This window comes from Condylura cristata, unplaced genomic scaffold (genome assembly GCF_000260355.1).
Source record: "Condylura cristata isolate star-nosed mole 26May11 unplaced genomic scaffold, ConCri1.0 scaffold00027, whole genome shotgun sequence".
NCBI classification, from domain to species: domain Eukaryota; kingdom Metazoa; phylum Chordata; class Mammalia; order Eulipotyphla; family Talpidae; genus Condylura; species Condylura cristata.
In genome coordinates, this window is record NW_004567128.1 from 7,006,377 (window position 1) to 7,018,765 (window position 12,389).

Genomic DNA, 12,389 nt, shown 5'->3' on the forward strand with positions numbered 1-12,389 from the left:
ATCGACAGAAGGTATACAAATAGCCTTACAGAAGGTATACAAATAGCCTTCAAACACGTGAAAAGATGCTCAACATATTTAGCTGTTAAGGAAATACAAATCAAAATGGAAATGAGTCACTTCATATTAGGATGGCTATAATCAAAAAGACAGGAAATGACAGATGTGAAGAAATTGAACCCCATACGTTGCTGGTAGGAGTATAAAATGGAGCAGCCACTTTGCAAGATATAAAATGGAGCAGCCACTTTGACAGTTCCTCAAAAGGTTAGACATAGAGTTATTTGGATCAGATGTTGTACCACAAGGTATAAATACCCAACATGAATGAAAATGTATCCACTCAAAAACTTGTACACAATTATTCATAACAGCATTCTTCATTCCAGCCAAAAATGTGGAAAACAGCCCAACATTCATGTTTGGATGAACAGGTAAATACAATGTGGTGTATCCATCTATACAGTGGGATGATATTTAGCCATAAAAATGAATAAAATACTCATACACACTACAATACAGATGAAACTTGAAAACACTACTAAGCAAAAGGCGTGAAACAAAAGATCACGTTGTATGGTTACAGTGACATGCGCTGTCTACCTTAGGTAACTCTAAAAACAGATCAATGGTTGCCGAAGGCTGAATGGATTGGGGAAGGCGGCCGCCTTGAGGGGTGACGAAAATGGTCCAAAATTGTGCTATAATGGTTGCTCAACTCTGGCTACACTAAGTCATTGAATTTTATACACTTTAAATGGGTGAAAGGTTGTATGGTATGTGAACTTTCTCTCAATAAAGCTGTTAGAAAGCAAAACTTTCCAACATGAACAATTTAGAGAACTTTCATCCCTGGAGTGCCAGTTGCAGGCCACCGCCATCTTCTCTAGTAGTTGTACCATTTCTCTGACAAGCCTTGTCACGATTAAATGTTCATTTAACTTTCCCAGTAAGGGTCTCCAATCAGGCACTCAATTCAAAGAAGACTTGCCCATGAGTTGTAGGGCCAGAGGTGGATTCTGCACCCCAACCCCACCCTGAATTGATGAGTTTATATTTGAACGAAGATTGTGCAATGTAAAAACATTTTTTTCAGATTTAGTGGCACAACATGGAGATCAGAAAGAGGCTGGGTGAAACATAAAGCAAAACACCAGGGAAAGACTTGGGGCTTTGAGGAGGCTGCCCCTCCCAGAGGTGTGAATGAGATGCCCAGGTTAGTGTGTAGGCTCACTGGGTTTGCATTTGAAAACAAGGCAGCCGGAGACGTGAGCGTGCCAAGGCCAGGGCACTGTTGGTGCCCCTGACTCATCAGAGGCCCTCTTCTCATTTCACCCCCACTTTGCCCAGCCCACAGCCGCAGCCCTGTCGACCTCTCCCAGTGCAGAGCCTGAAATCCAAGGCTGAGATATAAACCACAGATGCGCAGTCTGTCACCCCTGTTTAATGAGCTCAGGCCTGTGCCTTTCCAAGGAGGTTTCAGCCGCAGGAGCAGGTGTGTCCGTGTCGCAGGCCAAGGGGGCAGAGTTGGAAAGTGGGGCTTACCAGGAGAACAGCCCCAACTCCTGCCTTGGGATGTAGGTCCTGACGTGTCCTGCAAAGCAAATGTCAGCTAATGGGCTGTCTCTGAGTAGCTGGGGACAGCTCCCGGGCCAACTATTTCCAAATATATTGAGTTTGTTGGAAAGTGGTAGCCCTGGGTGAACGGCCTTTTCAGTGTGTTCTGGTCGCTGGGATTCCTAGACAGAGGAGCATTTCACTGCTTACCATGTGCAGCCTGTCCCCTGCTTCCCGCTAGTGATCACGAACTGGGATAATGAGGGCTCCAGGCCCTTGGGCTCTCCCTGCTTGGCAAGGAAGGGGCCAGGACAGGGGCTCCCATCGGTCCTGCCCGCCTCCACAACCTGGGTCCCCCTGAAACCTTTCACTCTGTGTAGCTGGTGTTGTGAAGTCCTACAAGGCATGATTTCATGAAAATATAGCTCAGAGAAACTACAAGCTTGTTCCCCCTTTGCATTCAAAGTGAGGCTTTCCGAAATGTATGTTCCTGCTTTGAATGGGGTAAAACAAAAGAATTGTCGTATTATCACGCTGCTTTGTGTCCCCTGGGACTGCACCTTTCATGGTGTCATTAAGACGAAAAAAAGAAAAGAAAAGAAAAACACCTGAGAGCAGCAAATTACCCCGCTACTGAAGCTTTTGTACAAAACCTGTTTTTAGGGACATTTCCTTTGTTCTTATTTTCTTTAGCCTTGAGTGGGAAAGATGTTCATTTTTCTTTCATTGAAATTGGAAATTGTGTCTTAAAAGAAGTAGAGGGAAAAAAGATTCGACCCAGCTCTGTGTTGAAAAGAGCTTATAGAACACAGCCCCGCAGCCCCCACCAGCTCCCTGCAGACACCCCACTCCCCACTGAGGCTGTGTCAGGCACACTTGGCAACGCACTCCAGCAGCTCCATCCGGATGGCAATGCGGACGTGCCAGCCCAGGGGGATCAGCCGAATGAAGCGGGAAATGATGGGAGGGCGCAGCAGGTTCTGAACTGTGGATGTTCGGTCTGAGTTTCCGTAGAAGATCTAGAGAGAAGGAGCAAGTCCCGTCAGCAGCCCACCAGGGAACAGCGGACGCCTCGCTTCCCACTCCTGCCCCAAATCTGACCTTGCGTGATTGTGAGCACTTACACGTGCCTCAGGCTTCTGCATGGGACGGTTGGAGTTACACTGTCCAGTATGGTAGCGCCAGCCACATGTGGCTATTTCAATTCAAGTAAATGAAGATGAGGTCACAATTTACTTCTAAGTCATACTAGCCCCATTTTGGAAAGTGCAGAATATTAACATTTCAATCATCACAGAAAGTTCTATTGGCTGGCATGGATGGAAAACGCCTCTTAGTTCTCATCACCAATTTAGTGTTTTAATCCTTTTTGTTAGAATTTTAATTCCAAAGTTTTGATAAGAAATTTTGAGAAGGACCCATGACACAAGGCATCTTTCATCTTCCAAAGTTATCCAAAGCGAGGCTCCAGTCCAGTCTCATGAGCTAGCCCTGAAGTGATGAGCCAAAGCTGAAGCGTGTTTTGTAATTTGATACAAACAACAAGGACTTTTCAACTTGGTAAGAATTTTTTTTTTTTTTAAGAGAAAGACATCAAAACTAGCGGGAAGGTTCTGGAAAGGAGAGGACAGTGCCCAGAGCAGAAACCAAAAGCATCTGCTTTGTTTTTTCAGGAAGCAACGCAGTGTGATACAGTGGCTATGGACGTTTAGTTGTATTTCCAAAGCAATCGTTCTCTGCACTTTTTCCAGTGCTACCAGGTCGTTGCCTTTCCTCCTGGGATTATGCTGCCACCTGACCTCATCCATCCACAAAACCAGAAGGACCTCAGCCTCCGAGACCTTGCCTTCTTCCCGGTGAGAACACCTCCCATCCCTTTGCTAAGCTGCTTGCCCTTGAAGCCCCTCAAGCACAGGGCCGGCTGACGAGGAAGAATGAAACGGGCCCCACATTGCACAAGTGCCTGAGTGGAGTGCCTCTTTGCAAAGAAGACTCAAGACCTTCAGAAACACAGACAGCTTGAAAAAGAATTAAGTCTTGAAAAGCTTAAGAAGAAGAACAAAAAGTGACATTAAATGTCCAGACTCAAATTGATTTTCCTACTGTGTTCCAATTCCTTGAAGCATGAGCCCGTGGCCGCCTTGCTGTACAGGTTGTCATCTGTGAGCACAAAGCCCTCTGACGTTCAGCTGCATGGATCTATTTAACCAGGTTAAATGTTAACCAGGGACGTCCTTACTCTCAGGCGAAAGGGCAGTGAACATTTTCAAATGATGTGTTTTTATTTATTGCAAATATACATTTTATATACACATATATACCTACACACAGAATACTGATTATGTGTGTATGTGTTTGTGTGTAGGTATACATATGCATATATATATATCTATATATAGAGAGAGAGAGTCAAGAATCTACTCCATTCTGTCTACAGCAAAGACAACAGGCTGAGTCAGAGTCCTGCAGTGAAGTGTCCAACGGCCCAGTGAGTTTGGAATAATCCCAGTGGCCTGTCTTGATTGTTCAAGCAACTATACGCTGATAAGAGAATTCAGACCAAGATTTCTTTGGCACTGGAGAGTGGCACTGCATCTCAAACCAGGCATCTCATGCCAGGCACCGGGCATACAACCAGAAGAGGCACCTGCCTCGTTGTCAGAGCAGACCACGCTGTGGGGGGAAGCACAGACAACTCGCCCCGCTGGGGGTGGCTGCTCTGGCAGAATGGGGACAGTATGTGGGGACAGGGCAGGAGGCACCCCAGAGTGAGCTGAAGGTGGTTCGGGACAGGCCCAACTTACTCGGTTGTTGCCAGTCTGGTCCTTATAGTAAACCCAGTTCCGGCTCTCATCAGTTCTGTACTGCACGCTGTACTTGGTCATCCACTCATCGACGTCACAGCGCCCCTGGGTGAGGATCCCCGAAATCACCTTCACCTCCTTCAGATCTATCTGTAACCACTGGCTGCTGTCCTGGAACTTGGACAGCCAAGCGCACCTGCCGGGAACAGGAAGCTTCCCAGTGAACACTGCCAAAACACTGGGAGGTGCTGTCTTTTGAGGGTCTGCCAGAGCCTGAAGTACCCCCATGAAGCTCGGGCAGTCTGGGCTGCAATCTGCTAATCACCCAGAACCTCATCTCCAAGAAGCAGCCGGCCTGTTCCACTGGTATCATTCTCTCTTCCTCTCTGCTCCTCCACCACCCTGGGAAAAATCACCAGATTCAGCTCAGATGTTAGAGAAGGCCTTGGCGTGCTGCGCCGCCACCTGGCTGTGTGCTGCAGAGCGTCTTTCTTCAAAGCCTGAGGATGCACAAGGTGTTGCACCACTGGGCCCCTCAGCGTGTTTCTCCATGAGTCTTTTTTCCCTTGAATTTCAAACTCCTCGCACATACCTGTGTCTCCCCTGGGTGCCATCACCCATGGCCTGCCGGGAGTGTCTACCAGGAGCAGGCCGATCCACATGGCTCTGGAAGAGCTTCTGACAGTTTTAAACCCAACCAGCCATTAAATGAATTGATTTTTTTTTTCCTTTTAGCTATGTCCCTCATAAATTGGGGAAACTTACAAACTTGCTCTTGAGTGTTTTTGTTTTTGTGCTTCTGTTTGTTGGGAGGTTTGTTTTGCATATTAAGTAGCTTCCTGGAACTCGATCCTTGGCTGCCTTCTTTTTAGTTCCAGACATGCTTCTGGGATGGCTCCTGGCTTTTTACTTTCACTCCAGACCTTTCTGGATTCCAAATCCCAAGAATCAGCTCCTGGCTAGCCAACTTCTCCTGGATACCTTACGGCATCTTCTCCTGGATACCTTACGGCATCTCAAATGAAACCTGCCCAAAAGTGAGCTCCTAATCAGTCCACCCAGCTCTCCTTCCATTTGCCATCTCCTCTAGTGCTGCCCATCCTCCCTGGTATTCATGCCAGCCACCGGCTTGCTGGCCACCAGCAGTCTTTCTCTCTCTCACCTGAAACAGCCAATCCACTTATTGGCTCCATCCCCCCACTGTTTTCAAATTCACCGGCTCCTCTCCATTTCAGTCACTGCTCCCACTCACATCACTAGCAGCTCCTGCCTGGAGTGCTCCCATCCTCAACTAGTTCCCCTCCCCCACTGAACAACTATCACACTTTTTTTTCTTAAAACACAAATCTGATGGTGACACCCCCCAACTTTGAATCTTCATCTGAAAGAGTCTGAGAATGGTCTGCCAATATGCTCTACTGGTCTTCCTTTAGTAGCAGAACTCCTGAGATTTACCTTGGGTGAGTAAATGGCCACCCAAGTAAGATCACACTTCCTGACTCCCTTGTAGCTAGGTTGTGCCATCAGGTCAAATCTTAGTCATTAGAATGTGAGAAGTGGCCAGTAGGATTTAGTTGGTATCTTTAAGGGAAAGTGTGCACTCTGGATGATGGTGGACTAGGGCAGCCATCTTGGGCCCCAATATGGATGCTTCCTTGTAAGGATGACAGAACAACAAGGTAGAAAGAGTTTGGCCTCTGATAATATCCAGCTGCCAGAACAAGGCTAGACTGCCTAATAAAACTTGGATGCGCCAGAAATCTACTCCATTGCTTAAACCTATACTTTGGTGCTCTTAATGATAGTGGCACAAACCTGTATGCTCACTAATGCACTTCCAGGTTCCTCCCAATATACCTGAACTAACGACCGCAATCCTTAACATGACTTATAAGGCCCTGCATGATCTAACTTCTGCCTACCTCTCCAGCCTTAGCTCACCTGGTCTCTAGTCTTGATGGCCTGCTCTCCTGGTTCCTATCCACGCTCTTGAGGAAACTTCCTTAGAAAGCCTTCCCTGGTGCTGCTAATGCACCAAGCCTCTTCCTTCTGTCTCCTTCAAAACACTCATCATCATACCAAACGATGGGGTGTGTCATTATGTGCTTATACTGTCTCCCCATCTGCTTTGTGCTTTTTGAAGGCCAAGGTCTCCTCCTCCTTGCTCACAGCTGTACCCACAGTCTAGGACAGGTAGAAGGTAATCGGGTAATATATAATTAATAACCCTAAGCTCCCTGGCCTGCTGGGGATCGAACTCATGCTGCAGTGGCTGGCAATAGCTTGATAACGCTGTCTTTAACCCCTGCGCCACCAGGGAGGCCCTATGTTGTCCCTTTACTAAAAAGACAAGTAAATCCCCCTCTCTTGAGTGCCATCTGATTTCTCTGGGAAATTGCCATAACAACATGGCAAAAAAAAAGTCACCTGAACCACCTGCTGTGCTTACCCGAAGCCTTGACTGTTAAGCCGGGCCTTGTTGGCAGTCCATGAGGAGAACCAGCCCACATACTGCCCCAGATTGGAACAGGTGATCTGGTCGGGTGTAACCTCTCCTGACTCAAAACCCAGTGGCTTATGATATGGGCATTCTGTGAAAGGAAAGATAATGCACGTTAAAACTTGTGTCTCATCGGGACACTCCACGAACACAAGATGACCAAAATGAGAGCCCAAATAAACCAGTTCGTGCACACCTTGGAAGGTGGAGAATGTTTTACTTGACTGCTTGGCACACAATGGGTAGAAATGCGTCTTCAGCCTCTTCTCTGCTCATTCAAGAAAAGAGTGACGATAAAGGGAAAAGGTGGCCACAGAGACTCACAACCTTTGTCAAAGCAGAGGGAAGCGATTCTATGGCAACCTCACAGGGAGCACCCGGGGGCTTGAGAAGACGGTGCCTCCTGCACAGATGTAAAAACCTCGAAAGCAGACACCCAGAGGCCTTCAGTGAAGTCGCTCCCTCAGTACATGATCATTACTGCCCTCATTAACACAGGTATAGCTGCCCTGCGTGATGCCGTCAGGGCCCTGATTTTCCTCTGGCAGCCAAAGATGCCAATGACAGGGACAACAATGGTGAGAGGCCAAACGCCAATTACACATTGAGACTGACTTCCCACTTGCAAATTGCAGTTTTCTCAAAACTCTAATTAAAAAAAAAAAAAAAATGGGCCTGACTGCTGAATAAGGAACAAGGGAAGGGATGAGCTTTTTCGGGCTTTTTCCAAATAAGAATGTTGCAAGCTGGTTCTCCTATGTTGGTTGTGTGCTGTCGCTCATGTGTTTCCTCTCACATTAGGAACGTTGTCTGTCACCTGGTCAGAGACTGCCAAATGCCACCCCAGTATCCGTTCTCTTGGTGTCTCTAGTCAGAAGTGAGCTTAGGACAACATTTCTGACCGCTGAGATATAACACGATGTCTATTGGGAGTCCTGACCAAGCCTGGTCTCCCCCCACTCTCTTCCTATTGTCAGGAAGGAAAACTGATGGCTGGGGCAATGGTAGCCATCTTGCACCATATGGGTAAGGCCGAGAGCTACAGAAGCCGCAGCCCTGATATCCTGCCTGGCCTATTTCCCAAATCAAACTAATTTAGTGAGCCTCTATGTAAGGGGGGCTTTATGACTAAAATCGGTGTCTAGCTGACTTTCTGTAAAAACCAACGGAAAACCAGATGGAAAACCAAACGGAAAACTGTTTCCTACTTTTCCAACTGTGAATGATAAAGTTCAAGTATGGTAAACCATATTATCTTGTGTGTGTAAAGTTGAGTTCAGATGGAAGAGGCTTTACTTGGGGCACCATCACCCAAAACAGCAAAATGAGTGTCGAGATCTCTTTAGAGGCTGAAGAAGCCAATACAACTGAACGAAGCACACAAAGGCTTGAGTGTCATCTGAGGTTCTGAAATGTCTGTAGGGACAGTCGTGCCCTGTTCCCGGAGGCAGAAGGCAGAAGAGGGCTTCTGGCCACTGGTGGGGGGCTGAACCCACCCTGCTCAGTGTACCAGAGGAAGCAGTGACGCTTATCCAGCACCCGAGATATAGGAGCCTGTTCAAGTCAGGTCAGTTCCTGGGGACTTGGGGGATCGCTCCGTCCGGCCTTGTGGGCCTGGGTCATGGGGTGGGGTGGACGGGGGCTGGCTAAGAATGTAGTTTCTTGAACTCTAGCCCCAGAACAGTTGAGTTTTTAACAAGAACACTCTCGAGGTGCACTTGCTGGGGACAAGATTTTGTTGGCCAGAGAGCTCAGGAGAGCTTTTACCGGTGGCCTTGGGGGCCCCCCTCCTCCTCAACTCCCCCTCAGAAAGACAAATCCAGGCAAAGGGAAAGAGCTGGACTTCAGCCGGGCCCCTGGGGCTCTCTTTTAAATTCTAACCCCCCTCCACAGCCCCACTTCCCTTTTCTTGCTCCAGGGCCCCCCAGCTTGGAGAAGGGGGCAAGAGAGGAAGCTTCAGTTGCCATTTCCTTATGCTGTTATTCTTGGCATTTCGCTCCTCCTCCTCACCTCTCTTTTGCCAGCTCTTTCCAATTAGCCAGGCTAACCTGAAGAGTGGGGCGGACCTGCCACGACCTGGCCCGTAACAATGACCTGAGAGGCCGCAGGGCTTTGTCCAGAAGTGTATCCTGCCCACAGCCCCCAGGGGAGGACTGAGCTCACCCGTCCCAGGACTTCAGCCTTCACCTGGGAGGCCCCAAGCTTCGTCCTCATCCCACCGCACCTACCCTGAATGTTTTCCCGGCAAACAGTTCTATCTGGGCGACCGAAAGATGCTTCTCACCCCATAGGTCCAACGCCAGGGCCTTCAACATCCGAGCCCCAAACCCGCCCCAGCCACTTGCAGCTACTCCTCTAACTCAGAAACCCGGTGCTGTGACCCAGGAGTGCACATGTGTTAGACTTGAGTGTGTGTGACAATATACTAGCGTATGGCATAATATTTAAGAAGAATGTTCATAAGATAGAGGGTAGACTTGAATATAATATAGAAGGGAAAATCTAGAAGAAAGTAAAGCGTTAGTGAATCACTGGATTTCTGACACCTTCCCTTCCCTACATCCCCTTTTCAGAGTGCTGAGGTAATCCTGGCTCAATTGTGGAAAAAATAAAAAGATAAGCCTTTTGGTATGTTTTAACAGTGTTAAGCCAAAGATCAGAGGGCCATAATGCATCTGGCTGGCCCCCTCCTGCTAGTGGGGGGTCCTGGGCAGTTAAGGTCAGGTGTGAGCCTGGGAGCAACTCCTGGCAGTCAGAGAGACCCCCTCCTCCTGCACTTAAGGCTCATAGGTGCTGCAGGCAATGCTGGATCTCAGCTTCCAGAGAGCCCAAGCAGCATCCTTGACGGTCTGACGAAGATGAGACACGACGGACAAGTGTTTCTGGAAGGCTGTGGCTAGTCATGCTGCCCTGAACCATCTCTTTCATGGAAAAGTCCATTAGCACTAATGAGTCAACCATTTGACACTAAGGTTGTGGTTTTTTTCCTTCCTGGAAATATTTGTGCTAAAACAAAACAGCAAACGAAACCAAACACCAGTAGGAGAAAGACATTTTCAGTAAAAGAATCTTCGTTTTCAGCACTTCAAGTTGATGGCACCTGCGTCAGGTGTCAGACAGAGACTTTGAGGGACCCCGTGTCCTCCTCAGCCTCACCTTCGATTGGTCAGGGAAGCCAGACGGCTTGTGGACTAGTCTAATTCTCAGCGATCAGCTTCGGCGGGAAGGCCAGCAGGCCTCTAGTGAGGAGATGCCCTTTCCCAGGAAGCTGTGAGCCTCTCCTCCGGGATGAGGAGGATGCCTTTGCTTTATTTGTCTCCTCCATTAGTGCCTGGCACATAGCAGCATGTGATGAAAGGGGGTGAATGGCATTTAGATGGACTGGCAAGTCCAGCAGCTAGCCAGCACTGCTTCCTCACCACAAGCCCCGCTGCTCTCTCTCTTGCTCCCTTCCAGAAAGCGCAATTCAGAAAGGGCTTCCTACCTCAGAAAGGGCTTCCTACCTCTTTAGTAAATAGGAAAACAGAGGCTCCCTCAGTTCCCCGAGAAATTTGCTATTTTAATGCAAATTCAAAGAAATACCGAAGAGAAGTTCTTGTGCTGACTGGCAAGCCTGACTCTCCTGGAGCTATTGTTAGGAGATTATGGAAAACGAATGACTGCGGGGCACCTGCAGCACCCTGGGGCTGGGGGTGGGGTGGCACTGGGATTTCATGCAAATGGCCTGGGAGGACTGAGTTTTGCAAATACTTGCCACCGGGCCATTCCAGCCACCCCCCTCCCCAAAGTCTGCCTGTGCACTCTAAGAGGACCGGAAGAAAAGGACGCTCAGCAGGTACAATCCAAGAGGCTTTACTGCCTCACCCAATTTATTCCTCATAATAGCTCCTGAGGGCAGAGGCAGGCAACTGTGGCCCTTGGGTAACCTTGGTTGACAGCGGTTCTGATGAGAAAGGCTGGTTGGCATGGACAGATGTGTGGCAGCTGGGATGGGGGCCTGAGGCCCTGGGCCTGCAGGACAGCCCTCATTTACTGGATTTGCCACCAAAGTTTCCGTCCTGTTGCCGACACTCCACACAGCAGGGTTTACTTTTCACCCGTGACTTGTCCACTGTGGGTGGGCGGCAGGGGCTCCGCGGGACTAGTTCAGCGCAGGCCCCCAAGAAGGAGTTACCTTGTCAGTGAGGGAGAGCAGAGCTCTGGCCCAGGCGGGCTGGATTGCCGGGCAGGGGCGGGCACTGCACTGCCTCTCCACCCTCCATGCCACAGGAAAGGGATGCAGGTGCCATCCCAGAGTTAAGAAATGATGCAGCCAGGATTCCAGGTCTGCTGAAAAGCGCCTGTACTCCCCTCAGGACACAGACTTACTTTCAGTGAATCCCATGAATCCCTTTTACTGGAAGTCTGGGGCCCATCTTCCCATCTCTCCCCAGCCAAGCCGAGAGCCAGGCAGCTGTCGCAGAGCAATGATGTCACTGCAGAGGCCTGTGAGACAAAGGCTTAGAAGCCAAGTGGGGCACCCCTGGAGTGGGGGCTTCCTTCACGGGCTGGGGTTCAGTCTGGCTGGAAGGAGGAGGAACAGTATGTCCCAAGGGCACCCCATGGGTCTGGTGCCTCAGGGAGAAGGGACACTCACCCGGGATGCAGCTTAGGGAGGTGGTGCCGGCAGACCACAAGGTGCCAGCACCACCTTGGCAGTCGCACTTGCATGCTTTGTGGTACCAGGGGTCTTCGCCCTCATCCTGCAGGGGCATCAGAAAAGTCAAAGTTAGTCAACTGTAGCCAACATCACAGGGAAAATGCATTGGAGAACTTTGCTTGTTTGTGACTCTCCTCTGGCTGCAGCAGAACTGGATTATTAACCTGGCCTTTTATAGTGGCCCCTGGTCTTTTTTTATTTAAGTCATTTTTTTTATTATTTATGCATACGAGAGCTGGGGGGTGGGCTAGAGGTGTGGGGGGTGGGGTGAGAGGATTCGCCAGAGACAGAGTGGGGAGCAGAACAGGCAGATCCACTGAAGTACACTGCTGAGGGGAGCAGCAGGTGTGACAGGAGAGGTCTGCTGTGCCCTGTGGGTCAGCTCCCTGGCCGGGGATAGAACTCCTGCTGCAGTTGATGTGAAGAGCTTCATAGTGCTGAGACTTAACCCCTTGCACCACCAGGGAGGCCACCCTTTTCTTTTAAGAGCTACATAAACAAATGGCTGCCCTGGGGGTGACCAGCTAATAGTCTCAGAGACACTTTGGGTAGAAAACAATGGTCACCCCATTAATATAGTTAGCTTCAGGGACTGGGTAGCCCCAGTCCAAGGGTGGGCACCTATCCCTTGGAGGTCCCCTTTTGGGGCTGAGTTTCAAAAGGTGTTAGATTCCAGAATACAATCTGAATTAACAGTGGCTTACTTGCTTTAGCTCCTTAAAACACATCTTGGTGGCCCTCCCTGGTGGCGCAGCGGGTTAAAGCACAGCACTGAGAATCTAAAGCCACTTCCGCATGAGTTCGATTCCCACCTGCCCCGGAGGTGACC

At 49.2% G+C, this 12,389-nt stretch overlaps 1 protein-coding gene across 1 annotated transcript in view; it reads right to left on the minus strand.

Annotated features, from left to right (window-relative positions):
• Positions 1-2,423: 2,423 nt before the first annotated feature.
• Positions 2,424-12,389, minus strand: part of RS1 (retinoschisin 1) — an 18,107-nt gene continuing 8,141 nt past the window's right edge. Inside the window, exons 3-6 of the mRNA XM_004689893.1 lie at positions 11,498-11,603; positions 6,811-6,952; positions 4,362-4,557; positions 2,424-2,576 (exon numbers count right to left, since the gene is read on the minus strand). Of these exons, the coding sequence (XP_004689950.1) occupies positions 2,424-2,576; positions 4,362-4,557; positions 6,811-6,952; positions 11,498-11,603 (597 nt within the window). The remainder of the gene's footprint in view (positions 2,577-4,361; positions 4,558-6,810; positions 6,953-11,497; positions 11,604-12,389) is intronic.